Raw genomic sequence first — 20,131 nt, 5'->3', positions numbered from 1 at the left:
TAATCGGTGGTATCCCACATAAGATTAGTTGGTTTGCAGACGATATTCTTCTATGTTTATCTAGGCCTGAAATTTCCCTCCCATCTCTTCACACAATACTAGATACATACTCCAGAGTCTCCTACTATAAACACAACACTTCTAAAACAGAGGCTCTCCCCCTAAATATTCCCGAACATGTGTCACGTTTCCGGTAGCACCGGCTGGAGTGAAACGGAGGCTAGGTGCTTTGAAATATGTTTTTTGCATAGGCGACAGAAGGGAGGACGGCAATTGAATAAAAGAAAAAACAGTTTTAATAAAGATACGATGGTACAGAAGATGAGGAATGGCACAAGGATAATACTGTAGATAATGAGTAAACAAAGTCAGTGATATGCAATACTTATTGTAGAGCTTGCAGGTGATTGGGATGAAGAGATGACTTGACTTGAAGGTTTGAAGAAATAAATGAAAACTTGAAGAATTGGATGATTGGATTGCCGAATTGGATGATTGAATGATTGAATGAAAGATTGGATGGTTGGATGATTGGATGATTGGAAGAATGGATGATTGGATGGTTGGATGATTGTAGATTGGAAGAATCCGGGAAGGGTGTGCTGACAACCCTAATAGCTGTAACCAGGAGGGATCGCAGAGTAATAACCGTCAGGCTGGAGAAAGGATGACCCCTTTGGGGGGCTAACCTTGTCCGGTCCGTTAAGACAGCAGCAGGGGTCTGCGATGTGATGGTTGAAGACAGCGGGTGTAGCAGGATACAGGATAGAGTCTCTGGAACTAGAAGTAGCAGCGCTACCAGCAGCAAAGAGAGTCAGATGCCTAGCATAAGGACATCATTGTACTGACTGCTGGTTTGGCCCAGCAAGTCAGTATTTGAAGGGAGAGCTGCACTGTGATTGGTTGAATAGAAATTGGCAGTGCAGCCTGATAGGATACACACAATTTAGACAGCGCAGACTGGACACAATTAATCAATCAATGAGTTAAAATTTAAATCTGTTTATTTTACACAAATCTTTGGCAAACAGCTTGATTTACATATAACCCTGCTTACAAACAAGCAATTAACCCTGCATATGCTTAACCAGGCTGAGAGGAACTATTGTTGAATTTTGCCTTTATTCTTATTTTTATATATTTTTTACTTTTTAGCGATTTTGTGTGACCTTTTTTTAGTCTGATTATATTTCTAAGAGATTTGTATAAAATAAACAGATTTAAATTTTAACTCATTGATTGATTAATTGTGTGCAGTCTGCGCTGTCTAAATTGTGTGTATCTTTTGACCTTTTTTGGTATAGGAAGGGCCGAGTATCCCTTCCAAGACAGCAGCAAGGACAACTATTAGTTTTTTTTTTTCCCTGCGCCTGGTTTATAGTTATTTCAGCCTGATAGGAGAAACCAACAAGATGGCTGCCGCCAGGGGGGGGGGCGACAGGTTTCTGAAACAGGAAGTGTGTGCAGCATGCACCAGCCAGCGTGTCCAGCCAGACCCAGACAGGACACAGAACACTATGGTAACCCAGGCCCCACGCCGTCAAAGCTCCGCATGTCACCAGCGCGCACGCTACCACTGTCACCGTGAGATGACAGCGCGACATCACGCAACCCAGGAACAAGGGGACTGATAGCGGAGGTGAGTGCCAGAGTCTGAATTACCATGTTAGGAACCCCAGGGGCAGCCATGGCATGGGAGGCGTGAGTGGCAGACATGGTGGTCGTGACAACATGTAGTTAACACCTTGAAACAAATTATAAATATGCATGGCAGGCCAGCTCCTTTAAATATCAAGGCAATAATTTAGCAAGAGACACTCTCTTAATAGATTGCAACTATAACCCTCTGGTAAAGACCTTTGAACACCTAACCAAAAATTGGTTTCTACAGAAAGTATCGTGGCTTGGTCGCATTGCGGCGGGTAAAATGGTACTGCTGCCGAAGTTGATGTACCTCTTCCGCACAATTCCGAGATTATTGCCAAAATCTCTATATAATAGAATTCTCCACCTGCATATGGGAAAAACTCCAAACCCAGAATAGCTAAAAACATTCTCACTCTTCCCAAACAGTCTGCGGGGGTAGCCTTCCCAGATATTGAAAAATATCATGCGGTATGTTTCCTCACTCAAGCTGCAGATTGCTTCGAGCAGACTGATACTAAACCCTGGGTTGTGCTAGAACAAGCGCCCATTCACCCCCTCCACCTACAAAATTTGTTGTGGTTGCCCCCAATTGATGTTCCACCACAGCAGAAAGTTGGCAAAGTGGTCCACGCTACACTCTCCACATGGCATAAACTAGTTTTCTCTTCCACAACATTTTCCTTACCCTGCCCAGAACTGTCCTTATCTGCCATTGCTAGCCTAATCCCTGGTCTGTCCTTTTATTCTTGGGCAGAACGCGGCTTCCACTCTCTCTTTCTCTTAGATCATGCTCTAGCCCCCTTTTCAGTACTTCAAGCCCAGCACAATATACCTAAACAGAACTTCTACAAATATTTACAGCTCCGACACTGGTTGTATTATGTCCACCTAGGCATACAACGGAATTACCCTCACCAAAGCTTTTGCTTCAGCATCTATGCTCCCCCATAGAAGAGGAGGCATTTCCTGGTGGTACACGTATCTTTTGCTGGAGTCTAGGAGGGGCAAGCTGCCCGCTCAGCTTAAGTGGGAGGGAGATCTCGGTCTTTCCCTTTCGGGGGAGGAGTGGGACTCCATTGCCCATTCCTGTTTCAGGATCTCGAGGCGTGTTGGCCACTCGGAAATGTTTTATAAGGTATCCAAAAGAGCCTACCTTACACCTGAACGCCTCCATAAAATGTGGCCTAATGTATCCCAATACTGCTGGAGAAACTGTGGATTTATTGCAAACATCTCCCATGTTTTCTGGTCCTGTCCTTTGCTCCGACCCCTCTGGACTGAAGTGTTGCCATTAACCGTAAGGTATTACTGGTAGATATTCTTGCTGAGCCATTGATTGCCTTGTTTCATTTCTATCCTGAAAACTGTCCGGGGGTGACGGTTACCTTCTGGGACATATTTTAATCGCTACAAAAGCATACATAGCTCAATTTTGGAAATCCCCAGCCATCCCAACAATACAAGCCATTGAAGAGAAAATTCACAAGCATTACCTATTTGAAATTGCTGATTGCATGTACTCTGCAGCAACATCGCCTTTGTCAAGGAGGTGGCTAAAATGGGGTCAATATAGGGAAAACCAACTTCTGCCCTTGTCTGATAACTCTCATCAAGATCTCTATACTACACTCACCAAATTCTAGCCCTACCAATTGATATTTATGTATATTGCCTTGGCTTATCGGAACACTAACACATACATCTTTCATGCCTCTTGTGTTTAGTATTAGTTACGTTCTATTATTATACTATTTCCTTATAGTTCATATGTCATTTATGTATTATGTCCGGCTCCTCCCTTACCCTACCCCATCCTCATTTTATTTGCATTCCCTCTCTTGGAATTCAGTTTATTCTGTAAATCTTGAAACTTTAATAAAAATGATTATTATAAAAAAAAAGAGTCTCATGCCCTACCGAATGAGCTAGCCAGGCTTGGTTACTGTAGGGGTGACATAAAGGCAAGTCAAGCCAAGGGGTGGCTATTAAAGTAGAACTAGGCTACCGCATTCAGTACACTTGGAGATTCCTGCTTGGTTTCACACATTGATGAAAATGAGTAAGTAACAGGTTAAACAAATGAGAAGCATTGGTTGTTCAATGGTAGAAGTCTCGCCTGCAGTATGAGAGGCCTGTGTTTGATTCCCGGCTAATGCAGTACTTAAGTTTTGCTGAAAGAGCATTATATTTTGTTAATGATTGGCTGGCTCTTTGCATTTTCGTGGTGCAGATATAGAATTTCAAAAACCATGATTTAGTGGTAGAATCTTGTAGTTTAGTGGTTGAATTCTCACCTGTCATCAGAGGTCTGGATCTGAAAAGGGAAGATACATTAAACAAACATTTTGCTCAAAGCACATGACTCTTAGCTTGGGAGTTTTATTCGCTATTGATTTAGATAGCCAGGCTTTGCTACAGTTTTGTGGCATCAAGTCAAGGCAAAGCTTTCCCTTCAATCTATTAAAACAAACCAAGGTTTCCACATTCAGTAGATCCTGAGATTCCTGCTAGGTTTCATGCACTGATGTACACCTGAAACAGCAATGTATTTTGTTAAAGAGTGGCTGGCTCTTTGCATTTTGATGGTTCAGATATAGAATTCCACATACAATAATTTAGTGGTAGAATATTGCGGTTAAGTGGTACAGTAGATGTCTCAACTGCCATGTGGGAGGCATGGACCTGAAAAGGGAATAAACACCACCCAATGTTGTGTTCAAAGCAAATGACTCTTATAGTGTGTCCACACGGTTCGATATGGCTTCCGATGTTGACGATATCCTCAACATCGGAAGCCATATCGCATGCATATCGCATACTGATTGTATGCATTGTAAGGGCTTCCTAGCCCGATGCGCGCTCCCGTTTAAGGACAGATCGGAGGGGAGATAGAGTGGGCAGCACACTCTATCTAGCACAAATCTTAAGCATATCGCATGCATCGTATGTGCCTTGCGATATGCTTAAGATGCGATGTGCTAGACGATTTCCAGGGCCCTGTCAGTCATCCTGGTGCCGCCCACTTCTATCCAGTCCCGGGCGGGAGAACACGCAGCAGCAGCATTTCCTGTGCGGATCTGGAGCCTGGAGCAGCAAGTCGGTAAGTGCAAGCCTTTAACCACTGGCCACCAATGTATGGGGAGCATTAACCCACTGACCACCAATGTCTGGGGACTCATTTTCAATAATACAGGTGGCGTTTTAACCACTGCACCACCAATGATCTATATAGGTGCCGATTAACCACTGCACCACCAATGAACTATATAGGTGCCGATTTAACCACTGCACCACCAATGATTATTAGCACATATACATGCATGTACTGTACACCAGCAATGACCATTTGCATATATACATGCATTTATATGTTCTAATGTACCCACTGGACACCACCAATGATCATTTGCATATATACATGCATGTATATGTGCTAATGTACCCCCTGTACAGCAATGCATATTAGCATATTTACATGCATGTATATGTGCTAATGTCCCCCCTGTACAGCAATGCATATTAGCATATTTACATGCATGTATATGTGCTAATGTCCCCCCTGTACAGCAATGCATATTAGCATATTTACATGCATGTATATGTGCTAATGTACCCCCTGTACAGCAATGCATATTAGCATATTTACATGCATGTATATGTGCTAATGTACCCCCTATACAGCAATGATTATTAGCATATATACATGCATGTTTATGTGCTAATGTACCCCCTGTACAGCAATGCCCTGTACAGCAATGCATATTAGCATATTTACATGCATGTATATGTGCTAATGTACCCCCTGTACAGCAATGCATATTAGCATATTTACATGCATGTATATGTGCTAATGTACCCCCTGTACAGCAATGCATAGTAGCATATTTACATGCATGTATATGTGCTAATGTTCCCCCCTGTACAGCAATGCATATTAGCATATTTACATGCATGTATATATGCAAATAGTCATTGCTGGTGTACAGTACATGCATTTTTTATGTTTGGTTGCAAAAATCTTTTGCAAGCCACATGGATACCTGCTGCACACTGCAAACACACGGGTGTGGATCATCTATTAGAATGCATTTAGGTAGACAGTCATTAGGTCGACCCCACTAGGTCGACTTGCAGGAAGGTCAACCTGCCTTAAGGGCGTCATGAGAGAAGGTCGACATGGATGTAAGGTTGACATGAGGAAGGTCGACATGGAGTTTTTCACCCTTTTTTAAGCTGAATGTCAACACAGTCGACATGGACACAGTTTGCAGTGAGAATCGGACCCTCGCATTGCTCGCTTCGCTCGCCACAGCTTTAAAAACTTCCTCCATGCCCTAGTGCAGGGATCACCAAGCCGTCGCTTGCGAGCGACCGGTAGCTCTCCGGGTGTTATGCGGTAGCTCACGGCGTCACTTTGTGGCAGGAGGTCAAATGTGCAAGATAGTGACCTCCTGCCGGCGTGTATTGGTTCCTCGCTCGGAGGTCAGAAAGTGACTTCCTGCCGCTCCACGATTTTGCGGCGTGAGGTGACTTCCCAGCAGGAGATTACACGCCTTCACCCCCATGCCGTTGTCGCCACCACCTCCCGTAGCTGATAACTGTCACTTTGCTGTGCAGTGCGCATTTGCCTGTGACTCCCATCCGAATACTGCTTTCACTGCTGTATAATGGGCATCATGTGTGGGACATATGTATGATGGGCATCATGTGTGGGACATGTGTTTAATGGAGCATCACGGTGTGTGACATATGTTTAATGGAGCATCACGATGTGTGGCATATGTATAATGGGCATCACGGTGTGTGGCATATGTATAATGGAGCATCACGGTGTGTGTGCCATATGTATAATGGGCAAACCGGTGTGTGACATATGTTTAATGGAGCATCACGATGTGTGGCAAATGTATAATGGAGCATCACGGTGTGTGTGCCATATGTATAATGGGCATCACGGTGTGTGACATATGTATAATGGGCATATCGGTGTGTGACATATGTATAATGGGCATCACAGTGTGTGGCATATGTATAATGGAGCATCACGGTGTGTGGCATATGTATAATGGGCATCACGGTGTGCGGCATATGTATAATGGAGCATCACGGTGTGTGGCATATGTATAATGGGCATCACGGTGTGTGGCATATGTATAATGGAGCATCACGGTGTGTGTGCCATATGTATAATGGGCAAACCGGTGTGTGACATATGTTTAATGGAGCATCACGATGTGTGGCATATGTATAATGGAGCATCACGGTGTGTGTGCCATATGTATAATGGGCATCACGGTGTGTGACATATGTATAATGGGCATATCGGTGTGTGGCATATGTATAATGGAGCATCACGGTGTGGGACATATGTATAATGGAGCATCACAGTGTGTGCCATATGTATAATGGGCATCACGGTGTGTGACATATGTTTAATGGAGCATCACGATGTGGGACATATGTATAATGGGCATCACAGTGTGGGGCATATGTATAATGGAGCATCACGGTGTGTGTGCCATATGTATAATGGGCATCACAGTGTGCGTCATAGGTATAATGGGCATCATGGACTGCACTATTGGGGTCATGTGTATCTGGCACTGTACTATTGGGGACATATGTGTAGCACACCTCCATTTTCCATGGAGCTGACCATGCCCTCATATTGGTAAAATGGGGGATGTAGATCACAGGAGTTCCACGGTAGTAGGTGAACCCTCTAATTTTGGCAGCGTGCCTACGCCATGCACAGATGTCTCCTCTCCTCTGCCTCGTGTTGGGAGGTATGTTTGTGACATATTGGACATAGCAGTGTGTGGCATATTGTGTCTGGGGTTATTGCAGTGTGTGGCATAAGGTGTCAGGGGCATTACGGTGTGTGGCATAATGTGTAAAGGGCATTGTTTTTGATATTATGCAGATTTTTTTACGTGTTTTAATTCAGTAGCTCTTTGGGCGGTTTATTTTGTTGCGAGTAGGTCCCGCCCCAAAAAAGGTTGGAGACCACTGCCCTAGTGGATAGTAGGCCATGAAATACCACCTGACGGCACTTGTCGCCTCCAAAAACAGTAAAAAACACCATGTCGACCATATGACCAGTCGACCGTCCTCATGTCGTCCTTACATCCATGTCACCCTAACACCATGTCGACCTTCTCTCCTGGCGACCTTATGTCCGGACGACCTTCCTGCAAGTCGACCTAATGACTGGCTACCTAAATGCTTTCTAATAGATGACCGTTTCCCAAACAAACCGGCCCCTATTTATTGGAAATTTACTAAATGGCATTATTTATTTATTTACAGTGTCTTATATAGTGCGGCCTTGTGTTTGTCCGTGACCTGACACTCATCCAGCCGCGGCGTCTTCACTCGAGTCCCAGGTGGCAAACGAAGTTGGTGTGTGGTGCTTGCGTGCGGAGCGTCTCTGTGTTGGTAAGTATTTGCTCCCCACTGGCCACCAATGCATGTATTTGTTCCCCACTGAATACCAATGTATGTATTAGCTCCCCAGTGACCACCAATGTATGTATTTTCAACCCACTGACCACCAATGTATAGCAGGGGTGGAACTACAGTGGATAACTAGGAGGAGGCCCAATTCAGTCTTGTGCACCACATATTGCTGACCAATTTCATGATTATTTATTTGTTCACAGGCGAATACTCCTGATCCGAGAACCAGGACGTCAGGAGACCCTAGTAGCATAGTGGGCAGAGGAGGTGTCCTGAACCAGGTGCGACGGTGCTAGCAAAACACACCGCCTGACCAAGCGCTGCTGTGGTTGCACAGAAGAGCAGGAAGCAGAGACTCACTGCAGCTGGGGTAAGTCATTGTGGTTTTGGAACCTGCACCCCTGCATAAGCACACTAATTTCTCCCTATCTCTCTCTCCCCTCTGTCCCTTTCTCTGTATCACTGTTTTTCTCCTTTTTTCTCTCTTTCACTCTCTCTCTCTCTCCGCCTCTCCCTGTATCTCCCCTGTCTTTTTCTCTCTCCCTGTCTCTTTGTATTTCCTCTGTGCTAGTATATCTCCTTCTCACTCCCTCTCTCCCTCCTCTCTATTTCTCCCCATCTTTCTCTTCCTTTTTTTTCTCCCCCTTCTCTCTCTTCCCTCTCTCTTGTTCTTCTACTGTCTTGCTCTTTCCTACTGTCTTGCTCTGTCTGTCTCTCTCTCCCTGTCTCTCCCCCTGTCTCTGTCTCTACCCCTGTCTCTGTGTGTACCCCTGTCTCTGTCTCTCCCCTAGGGCCGCATTTTTCAAATAATATTTGTTGGAAAAGCCCCGAAACCACCCATTTTCGGGGGTTAACTGCAAATATTATGTATCACCCCAATGTTTCACCGGGAACTCTCCGATCCCTGCTGCGATCCCCCCCTGCAGCGCCTCTGGCCGCATCCCCCATAGGTTTATATGGGGGATGCCAACCTGGCCGATGTATCAACATTGGGGAGCCTGGCTTCGCACCCCTGAGCTATCGCCATTCTGGGATGGTGATAGGCCATTGCAGGCAATGGCTACATATCGCATTACCCGTGCAGGGCAGTACGGTAAGAGGGGTTGGCGGGGGACAGCACATAACTGCGCATGCGCTGCCCCCCCCCCCCTGCTTCTGGGTTAGGGATTTGCAGGTCCCTGCAGTCCCATGGATGATACATCCCGGTGATAGGATCGCATTTTAAAATACGATCCTTGCCAGCAGCCTGGCCTGCCATCTGACTGAGACGCGCGTGCGTCTTACGCGAACGCGCGTCTCAATCTCCGTGGGCGGGCCAACGGGAACCCTGTCCGTCTCCGCCTCAGGGAGACCGACAGGGTTAGGGGGGGTGCGGGCAGGTGGCGGGGACCCCGGCTGACCTGGGGAAGAGCCTGGAAGCAACATACTTTAGGGGACGCGCGCGCGTCCCCTTCTCGTTATAGATATGGGGCTGGCGGGGGATGGCGGCTGGCGTCGCCTTTGCCATCCCCTGCCAAGATGAGACCTGCCCCATCTGTATGTATCCTTAGCCACATGGCTGTGTGTTTTCCCTGCAACACCTGTACAAAGGTAGCAGGGCATGCATTTTGAAACGTTGCCTTGTTACGCTATACCCTTTTGTTATACAGAAATGCAATCGTTTGAAAGGATGTGCATTTATCGTAATATTTTTATGTTTTCCAGAGCTATTTGTCGATCAGATTCGAAAAATAATGGCATCAACATCCTCACGTGCAGCAGCCATTGGTAATTTTTGATGAAGTCTAACATTTTAATTTTTAAAAATGAATGTGTTTTGTAAATTGTATTATGCTTCCTGTCTTTTGCCTTTAATGTACACATGTTTTTTGATGCATTTGTGCACAATGGGGGTTATTCTGTTGGATTTGCAAGGCCGCCAATTCGCAGCCTTGCAAGACCAACAAACCCCAGCCTGTCTGACCACCTGTCTCCCCCTCGCAATGACACAGCCTGCAAATGTTGCTGGGTGTTGCATGTTGATGCATTTATTTATTTATGCATTTTGTAACATTCAGCAGCTCTTAAACATATCTATTTTCAAACTTGCCCCACTTGCTGGGGCCGATGTTTATGTGGCACTGCAGAAGAACATTGGGCGGTATTCAATGTGAATACCGGCGACGTGCAGCGAATCCTGTTTAGGATTCGCTGCACATTCGCCACCGCTCGATGTGTTCCGGAGACTCGCCGGCACTGGTATTCAACGAGTCAGGGGCTTGCTACCCCCGACCGGCGAATTTGAGCTCCTGCGGCGGACGCCGCAGGAAGCCTGAGGACGGTGGCAGGCAGGGAGATGGAAGTCTCCCTACCTGCCCCAGAACGTTTGTGGGGGGGAGGTGGGCTCCCCGGGTGCCAGGCAGCACAGGCTGCCCCCCGTGGGTGCCAGCGGGGGACCGGGTTTATTCACTACACCCGATCATGAATATGTAATGATCGGGTGGAGTGAATATATGAATATCTAATGAGCGGCTCGGCTCCGGCCCCCTGCTGGCTGTTCTGTGTTAAAAAAAGATATATATATATTTTTTTAACAATTAAATATATATTCATGTGCTTACAGCACATGAATAAAAATAGCATGCCCCTCCTCAGAATAAAAGTCCAGTTTTTTTTACACGAATTGTAAAACAAGTGTCTGTGGAGCAATTCAGCGCAATTGATTAAGTGGGGTGCAGCTATTCAAACAATAGAAGGTACACCACCTTCAAAGGTACAGATTCAAAGAACAAATTTGTTTGAATGATAGCGCAACCCCATTAAAAAGATGTGATGGTCACAATAAACATTTAGAGATTTATTGTGTCAAAAATGTGACAGAATAATAAGCGAAAAAAGCACATATAACAATAATTACAAATGGTCCAAGGGCAGCTTTCAGTTTTCTTAAAGGTTACACCAGGCAAATAAATGAAGACTCTCTCTCACCATGAAATGAGGTTGCGGTGGGCTATACTCCCATGTGAAGTCCTGCGGCCACACCGCAGATGGCTTACTGTAGAAAAGTCCACAGGTAAAGTGCTGGTGCGTCATTAAAAAGTGTCTGGTCGTTTTTAAAGTGCAAGGTGCCAGTGCAATGTGATGGGCAGTCTGTATCCAGAAAAGCAGCTTTTCTGGATACAGACTGCCCAGCACATTGCACTGGCACCTTGCACTTTAAAAACGACCAGACACTTTTTAATGACACACCAGCACTTTACCTGTGGACTTTTCTACAGTAAGCCATCTGCGGTGTGGCCGCAGGACTTCACATGGGAGTATAGCCCACCGCAACCTCATTTCATGGTGAGAGAGAGTCTTCATTTATTTGCCTGGTGTAACCTTTAAGAAAATTGAAAGCTGCCCTTGGACCATTTGTAATTATTGTTATATGTGCTTTTTTCGCTTATTATTCTGTCACATTTTTGACACAATAAATCTCTAAATGTTTATTGTGACCATCACATCTTTTTAAGGGGGTTGCGCTATCATTCAAACAAATTTGTTCTTTGAACCAATTGAAAAACACCAAACACTTTATTTTAAAAGTTCATATTCCACTTCACCATAAAAAGATAGCGATTGCTACTCTGTGAATCATGGCGAAAAAAACCTTGAAATGTATTCGCCATCTGGTCATTGAATAGGGTGATTCACCGTTTTTGTCTGAACTTCGCCTTACAGCACAAAATCGCCATAAAAACCTGGGGAATCAGCCTCATTGAATGCCGCCCATTGTGTTTTGGCCATTACTGGTGGCGTTTTGATTACATCTGGCACTGCTGGTGCCTTTGTGACTTAAAAATGTATGCAGCAATTGATGCCCTGCACCTTTGTTAGCTCCACTCACATTGGCGACCACTTCTGCCCCGTCTACACTTCCAGAACTTATTTTGCTTAAATAATAGCTCTTGATATGTAGGATGGGTACTTATGTATTATCTGGACTCCCATGTTAAATGCACCCCATTTTTTCAGACCCCTACTATCCAAACACGCATGGTGTTGATTTTATATAGTGTGGTGAGCGCTGCAAGCCACCGTGGCCGAAGCGTGGTGAGCGCAGCGAGCCCCGCGAGGGGACGCGGTATCCTAAGAAAAACGGGAGTCCAGATATTACATAAGTACCGTAGGATGTTTTAATTCAGCAACAACTGTACAGGCAAATGTTCTTCTTTAATTTATACATGTTATAAAAAGGAATTACTGTGTATTTTATATGTATTTTAAAGTTGTGATTCTTCATTTCAATTAACAAATATGTCTTCATTTTAACTTACAGATAGTGGTGCTGATGACCACACCGCATACTGGACTGGATTTATTAACTTGTATAGGAGCCACGAATGTCTGTGGCGTGTCCGAAGCAAGGACTATTCAAACAATGTCAAGCGGAGCATTGCTTATGAGGACCTTGTCAACTACTGTAAGGAGACAAACAGCGATGCATCAGTGAAATTGGTCAAGAAGAAAATCTCCAACATGCGAACAGTGTTCCTCAAGGAGTACAAGAATCATTTGGAATCGATGCAATCAGGTGCCGGGGCGGATGAGGTCTACACCCCGTCGTTGTGGTATTATGACCTCCTTTTATTCACTGTAGAACAGCCGGCGAAGACAACATCCGTGAGCAGTGCTAGAGCAGTGTCTCCTCCTCAGCCTTCACCTGCCAGTGTGGAGGTTGAAGAGACAAGTAGTCCTGATCTAGTGAGTATATTTAATTTTTACAAAAAAAAAAATTCAAGCGTGCAATATATTTCATTGTTTTCTTTTTTTCACAGGCATTGTCTCCGGAGCTGGGCGAGGATTTGACATCTTCCGTGCACCGGGATCCCCAACAGGATACAGCGGACGTGGAGGAGCCATGCCCTACTCCTCTTGTTAGAAGGAGGAAGGCCCCCAAGAAGTCCTCCCCGGTGCAGCCCAGCCATGAACAATTTTTTATGCGGGCTGATGCATTTCTTAGTTCCCAGTCGAATCCGGATGCGGTGTACATTGGCACCGAGGTTAAAAGCTTGGATGAGGATCAAAAGTGGCTTTTTAAAAAATTGGTGGCGGATGCACTGCACTATGCGACGGGCAAGAAATTGACCGAAACATGTGCAGTGCTTCCGTCAACCACCCCTCATCCAGCAGTTATGCCTCAACCCACATTTCACCATCCCCGACCCTACTTGTATGCGCCGGGAAGTCATCAGCCTTCCCATACTTATGCGCCGGGTGCCCACATGTCCAATCCCCCCATGCAAGCTAGTTCATCCGGTGGGGCATTTTCAAAGCTCCTGGAGTCCGAAATGACTCCACAGGATGAATATAGGTTGCAAAATATGTAGCTCTAAATTTTACGTCGGTCTAAAAACTTAGTTTATTTTATGTTTAAAAAATTGTTCATGTGGTTGTCTTTGTTAGCTGTTCTATTGTGAATTTGAGGTGGTCTACGGTCCCACACGTTCGGGTTGTAGACCATATTCCACCTGGCCACCTGTTGCATCGATTTCAATGCATTCTTGTACTTCTTGACAGAATGCTGTTTGCATGTTGGAGATTTATTATTTTACCGTTATCACTGATGCATTGTCTTTTTGTCTCCTTACACTGTTGTTGACAAGGTTCACATATGCATTATTCTGCTTGACATTGTATATGCTTTTAATCCTTGCTTCGGACACATTTGTGGCTCCTATATGACTTGTGAATCCAGTCCAGTATGCCACATATTTATGTAATATTTGATATTTATTTTTGGTATCCAAAGTAAAAATTTAAATTTAACATACTTGTGTTGTGTTTTCATTAATGTTTAGTTATTGTTTTCTCAAAGAGTAATGTTATGTTTGTAACAATGATTTCACAGGTACAGTATGTTATATGGTGGCTGTGTTGCAATTTGAAAGGGACTGCAGTACAATTTGATTTCAAACTTCCAAAATGTAAAATTTTTGGAAATGGTGAAATCACTCTGGACCTTTCAGAATGCACTTGTTACTCTTTTCATACAGCAGAAATCATGGTAATAAGTGTATTTTGAAACGGACATTTGAAAGTTATGTAGAAGTTATTCCATAGCATTTGAGAGGTAATAGAAGACACTTTACAAATACATTCATTTCATGGTGTGACATCATTACTGATCATTTGGAGGTCTGCTTAATGCAACTTTTGTAACGTAGGGTGAGATTTTATAGGATGAGAGATTCAGAAAGTGAGAGCTTTGGTGCAAAATCATAATTTTTTTGAAAGCGGCAATCTCAAATTCAAACTGGTTTTGCAGTGTAAATAATTCCCGCTTTCAAAAAACTGGAGTTTTCTCACTAAATCTCTCACTTTCTGAATCTGTCATCCTATTAAATCTCACCCTTAATGTAATTTTCAACCCTGCATAGACTCTCAACTTAAGGAGCCCACACACGCACCGATCCCGGCATGCGTTCTGGGCTTAACTAGCACACATAGCATCGCATCGTATGCCTTGTGCATACGATGTGCATGCGATGCGATGCTATGCTAAAAAAAGCTAGGACAAAAAGTATGTGCAGCACATACTTTTTGTACTGTACGATGAGGTGCCGCGGGAGCGTGCACCCCATCGTACAGCATTGCACTGCCGGCAACATTGCGTGTGTGGGCACCTTAAGTTCTATTATTGTACTCGTCCCGGATCTTCCAAACTGCAAAACCATTTCAACACGAGTAAAGTCCTATCCCTTTTCTATAACTTCCTTGCATCAGTAAACCCATTATGTCCCTTTTCCATGAAGCACACAGTTTTTTGGAAAAAACATTTTTTATTTATCAAACATTTTGAGCGTATAGTTTTAATACAATTGTTATATGAAATCACATTTAAAAAAAAAACCACATAAACATAAACTTGAATAATGTTGAACTTTCATTATCCGTCGATTATTGAAGGTGTTCCTACAAGAAAAAAATAAAGTTGGAATTGGCAATTACATATTAACTTGAAACCAATGGTACATCAAATAATAACTTGAAAAAAAATGTACTACAGTATATATTGATACAGATATTTATTGGAAAAATTTCATTAACGTAATATCAGAGGAAATGTACTTTACTAGGTTGGAAAAAAACAACAATTATTACTATGCTCTATGTCAGTAAGGGTTATCATTGACAATTCTGATGTTATCGAACTACACATACCAGCATTCAGTGCAACAGTTAATCAATTTCCCCATGCTACAATGGAGGCAGGGCATGCTGGAATGTGTAGTACAACAACATGTGGGGTGTCCCGTTTAAACATCACCAATCTGCAGATCAATTACACTTATAGATTGACACAGTAATATATATTTTATTTGAAACTATGGTTTTAACATTTGTTTAGCCTAATAGGACATACTTTAAATTTATGCTTTTCAGCTTACTAAATGAAAAAATTGACCTCTTGGGATTGGGGAGAATCCTTAAAAATACATTGAAATATTGTAGTTTTAAATATACATAGCTTAAATAAGTTTTTTACTTACTTTTCTTAGTTTTTTTTCCTATGGTGTTTTGAATGTGAGTGGCTACCTGTACATCGTACGATTAGGATTGGTTGCAGATCTTATCTATTTAAAATATTGAAAAAAAAGTGCTAAGCCAGAAAATTTTTTGCTTCAAATTTTATTGCTGAAGAAAAAAAAACCAGTAGGATCAGTTGTTGGCCCTAATAAATGTAATTGGCATTAACAAAGGAGCTGTCATAATTTCCTACTATTAGTACATGCACGCGCATGTAAGCCCAAACAAGTAAGCAACACTCCTTCACAAAACATTTATGTTAAACTTAAACAACAAACAATGAAATAAGGGTAAAAATATATACAACCGTGTCTGATGGCTTGATCTGTTGTTGGTTGTCCAAACGCAGGCCACTGGGTAAGCTTCCGGGCTCCGTGATCTCCATCCAGTCCAGCACGAAGATGCAATGTCCAGGTATCCCATCAGCAATCCAGCTCATCAATGAACATTCCTGCCCTGGTTTGCTCCTACATTGTACAGTAATGTTCTAGAGTCCCCCCTGACCATCAAAGTTTATTGTAAATCCATGCTGCAAAGTTAGTAGTCAATGGTTGTCCAAACGCAGTCCACTGGGTAACCATCCGGGTCTCCATCCAGTCCAACACAAAGATGCACTGTCCATAGATACAAATAAGGAACCCATCAGCAAGTTTATGAAATGGACTCCTCCTGCCAGGGAACGGCTCCAACTGTGTTGAAAAATCGACAGTAGTCCTCCCTGACTTTTCTTGCTTTTGCAGTTCCTGTAGGCATGGTGTGTGGCGGTGGATGTTCAATTGTTGTCCAGCATGAATCATCCGTTAGTAGTTGAATGTCTGCTATCGGTGTAGGAGCTGGTCTTTGTGACGTGCTTTTACGTCTGAGAAAATTGTGCAATGCACAGCACGCCATTACCACCCAATTGATTTTGTCTATTCTCAAATCAATTGGTGTGTGGAAAATCCTGAAACGGTTGCTCAAAATTCCAAAAGCATTTTCCACAATCCGCCGTGCTCTGGACACACGATAATTGAAAATCCTTTTTTCCTTTGATAAATGCCTTTGCGGGTAAGGTTTGATTATATGTTCATGGAGAGCAAAGGCCTCATCCACCACAAACACATAGTTTAGACCATATTTGCATTCCTCTTGCTTTGGTAATTTTAAGTCCTTGGTTTTTAGCATTCTGTAGAAGTCGGTATCTTTTATCGATCCTCCATCAGAACATCTTCCATTTTTGCCAATGTCCACAAAAATGAATTCGTAGTTGGCATTAACAATAGCCATCAATACAATACTGAAAAATCCTTTGTAGTTATAGTAAAGGGATCCAGTATTGGGTGGTGGGTTGATTCGAACATGTTTCCCATCAAATGCACCACCACAATTTGGGAAATTCCAACGCTGTTCAAATTCCTCCGCGATCAGTATCCAGTCTTCTGTTGTCGTAGGTAGCTGTAATATAAAGCAAATAATTTTTTTTTTTCAACATAACAAATTGCAACGATCATTAATTTTCAATGTATCATGCTAAAATGACCATGCTGATGGTCTACATGGTAAAAAGTGGCCTAAAGCCTTCTGCAAAACTATACTTATGGATGAAACTTCCACATGGCTGAAGGTCGACATGTGTCAAGGTTAACAGGGGTCAAGATCGACACAAGCACTAGGACGATATGGGCTAGGTCACCAGTCAAAAGGTCAACATGGCTTTTCCCACTGTCTTATGAGCAGACATAGCTGTATTTCATGCCCTACTATCCACTAGGTAAAGTGAGTTTAACAGTGCACCAAAGTAAGCAACACATCAAGCACAATGCTAGGGGCTGCACGATGCAAGGGGTTCACCTCCAACTGTATCCATGTTGACTCTGTCGACATTAGGCTAAGAAAACAGTGGTAAACCCCATGTCGATCTTTTAACTGTCGACTTTGCACATGTAGACAATTGTTTGTGTTGACCTTAGTACCTGTGAACCTTGACCCCTGTTAACCTTGACACATGTCAACCTTCAGCCATGTGGAACCTTCATCCCGTTTGACCTTGCACAATGTACACCTAGTGGAGTCAACATAAAGACTGTTGACCTAAGTGCTGGTGATTAAATCACCACAACCCCTACATGTATGTCAATGCATTTCTAAGGCTGGCATGGGGCACCTTTGCCCCTACAGGTGTTTTTGCACAACACCAAGCAGCATACAATGAAACAGTTTTAACATTTGGAACATAGAAAACCAGAAAAAAAGAACATGCTGGGCTATGTAGTTCATCAACACATGGAAGGACTATGGTACCCCATCCCTGCCCAGGTTTGTAGACTGATCATAGATGGTCTAAGGAAAGACAGTCATAAGGTCGGCCGCTAATGGTCGACGAGCAAAAGGTAGACAGTCAAAATGTTGACAGTGTAGAAAAGATCACACACAAAAAGTCCACAGGGTTTGAATGTCGACATGGCTAATTTGAAAAAGGTTACGAAATTTTAAAAGGTAGACAATTTATTTATACACCAGATTTTAAGGTTGATATGCCAACAGGCAGTATTTCATGACATTCCACCCACTTGCTCCTGGAGGGAAAATAACATAGTGTGCCAAGCTCAGTGCAGTACATAGCCTGAAGCATGGCAAGCGCAGACGAGATTACAAACATAGACATGCTAACAACATTGAAAACTCATGTCAACCTTTAACCCATGTTGACATTTTACATGTCAACCTTGTTACTGTCAACCATTACTGGTCCACCACATGAAAGTCTATCATGAGTCAATCTATGTTTAATACCCTAAATCCCTGCTTCCATTGAATGCATATGCATAGTAGCAGGACCAAAACTGCGGCGCCCGGGTCGGCAGTCACTTGGTCGGCACCCCCCCCCCCCCCCCCCAAAAGAAAAAAAACCCTCCAAATTACTGCCTTGGGGACAGGCAACGGGGGTCCGGGGACTGGTGGGTTACCTCCGGCTCCTACTAGCGCTGCCGGGCGGTGGACGGGAAGCAGGTTTTGAAAAGACTTGCCGGACACTGATTGGCTGAATTCAGCCAATCAGCGTCCGGCAAGTCTTTTCAAAATCATCAGCGCTTCCCGCTGCCAGGCAAATAGCGAGCGGCTGTGTATGTGAAAGCTGCCACTACACCAGTCCCTGGACCCCCGCTGCCAACATACCTGTTTGCAGCCAGCGGGGGTAGGCAGCGTCCAGGGACTGGTGTAGAGGCAGCCTTCTCTCACTCCATCTCCTAGCGCTATCTGCCTGGCGGCAGGAAGCGCTGATGATTTTGAAAAGACTTGCCGGACGCTGATTGGCTGAATTCAGCCAATCAGTGTCCAGCAAGTCTTTTCAAAACCTGCTTCCCGCCCACCGCCCGGCAGCGCTAATAGGAGCCGGAGGTAACCCACCAGTCCCCGCTGCCCGTTCCCGGGACCCTGGTAGGAGCCAGCGTTAACCCACCAGTCCCTGGACCCCCGCTGCCCATCCCCGGGACCTCACCCTCCAGCGCCCGGTACGCGTGACCCCCTAGCCCCCCCCCTAGTTACGGCCCTGATAGTAGGTATGTGTTTATTTGCCTTTGCCATCGATGGTTGCCATAGATTGAAATTCTGGCACTACCCATCGAAAGTACTAAAACAATGCAATTGTTGCCCATCAAATTTTTAACATAACAGCGGTCATCCGTTGTGTTTGAACGATTGCTCGGTGGTCAAATAAAAACATGTGGGCGGGGCATAGCGGATGTCGTGGAGCAAAGGTATGCTCTGTGACACAGCACTTAGGGTAAAAAAAAACGGTACATGTGAGTTATCCGGGCGTCCGATTTGAAAATCGGGTCGGATCGGGCACATCGCATCGCATCGCATGCGACCATCGGATGCGATGCGATGCGATGCGATGCGATGACCCGATTTTTCCATAGGAATCAATGTTAAAATGGACTGAGTCCATTTTAACATGGAATTCAATGGGAAAAAGGGGTCCTTTTCATACCCCTACTATCCAAGTGGGCATGGAGTTGGATATAAACCTGTGGCGAGCGTAGCGAGCCACCGAGCCCGAAGCGTGGCGAGCGTAGCGAGCCCCGCGAGGGGACACGGAATACCGTCCCCTCGCGGGGCTCGCTTCGCTCGCCACGCTTCGGGCTCGGTGGCTCGCTACGCTCGCCACAGGTTTATATCCAACTCCATGCCCACTTGGATAGTAGGGGTATGAAAAGGACCCCTTTTTCCATAGGAATCATTTTAACATTGATTCCTATGGAAAAATCGGGTCATCGCATCCGATATCGCATGCGATGCGATGCGATGCGATGCGATATCGCATCGCATCGCATCTGATTGTATGCCTTAACTTAAGGCATACAATCAAAAAATCGGACGCCCGGATAACTCACAAGTACCAAAAAAACATAATTTCGCTGCACCATCAATGCCGGGAAAACATATGGTTCTCCCACATTGAGGGCACAAACATTCAACATCGGACCAAAACCAT

At 44.3% G+C, this 20,131-nt stretch overlaps 1 protein-coding gene across 1 annotated transcript; it reads left to right on the top strand.

The window, feature by feature from the left end:
* The first annotated feature begins 1,007 nt into the window (after positions 1 to 1,007).
* On the top strand, positions 1,008 to 13,896 carry LOC146063744 (uncharacterized). The gene is made up of 5 exons (XM_083176444.1): positions 1,008 to 8,085; positions 8,310 to 8,476; positions 9,811 to 9,873; positions 12,407 to 12,831; positions 12,906 to 13,896. Exons 3-5 carry the CDS (start codon positions 9,840 to 9,842, stop codon positions 13,455 to 13,457), a joined length of 1,011 nt encoding a protein of 336 aa, XP_083032570.1. The 5' UTR covers positions 1,008 to 8,085; positions 8,310 to 8,476; positions 9,811 to 9,839; the 3' UTR covers positions 13,458 to 13,896.
* The last annotated feature ends 6,235 nt before the right edge of the window (positions 13,897 to 20,131 follow it).

Source organism: Crinia signifera, chromosome 3 (assembly GCF_055691185.1).
Source record: "Crinia signifera chromosome 3, ASM5569118v1, whole genome shotgun sequence".
In the NCBI taxonomy this organism is placed as follows: domain Eukaryota; kingdom Metazoa; phylum Chordata; class Amphibia; order Anura; family Myobatrachidae; genus Crinia; species Crinia signifera.
Note: the sequence above shows the minus strand (reverse complement) of the source record. Positions and strands in the feature narration are given on the sequence as shown.

Coding starts and splice junctions, on each gene's coding strand:
- LOC146063744 (XM_083176444.1), top strand. CDS start 9,840: ATGGCATCAACATCCTCACGTGCAGCAGCCATTG. Junction 9,874..12,406: donor CTCACGTGCAGCAGCCATTG/GTAATTTTTGAT, acceptor TTTAACTTACAG/ATAGTGGTGCTGATGACCAC. Junction 12,832..12,905: donor AGACAAGTAGTCCTGATCTA/GTGAGTATATTT, acceptor TTTTTTTCACAG/GCATTGTCTCCGGAGCTGGG.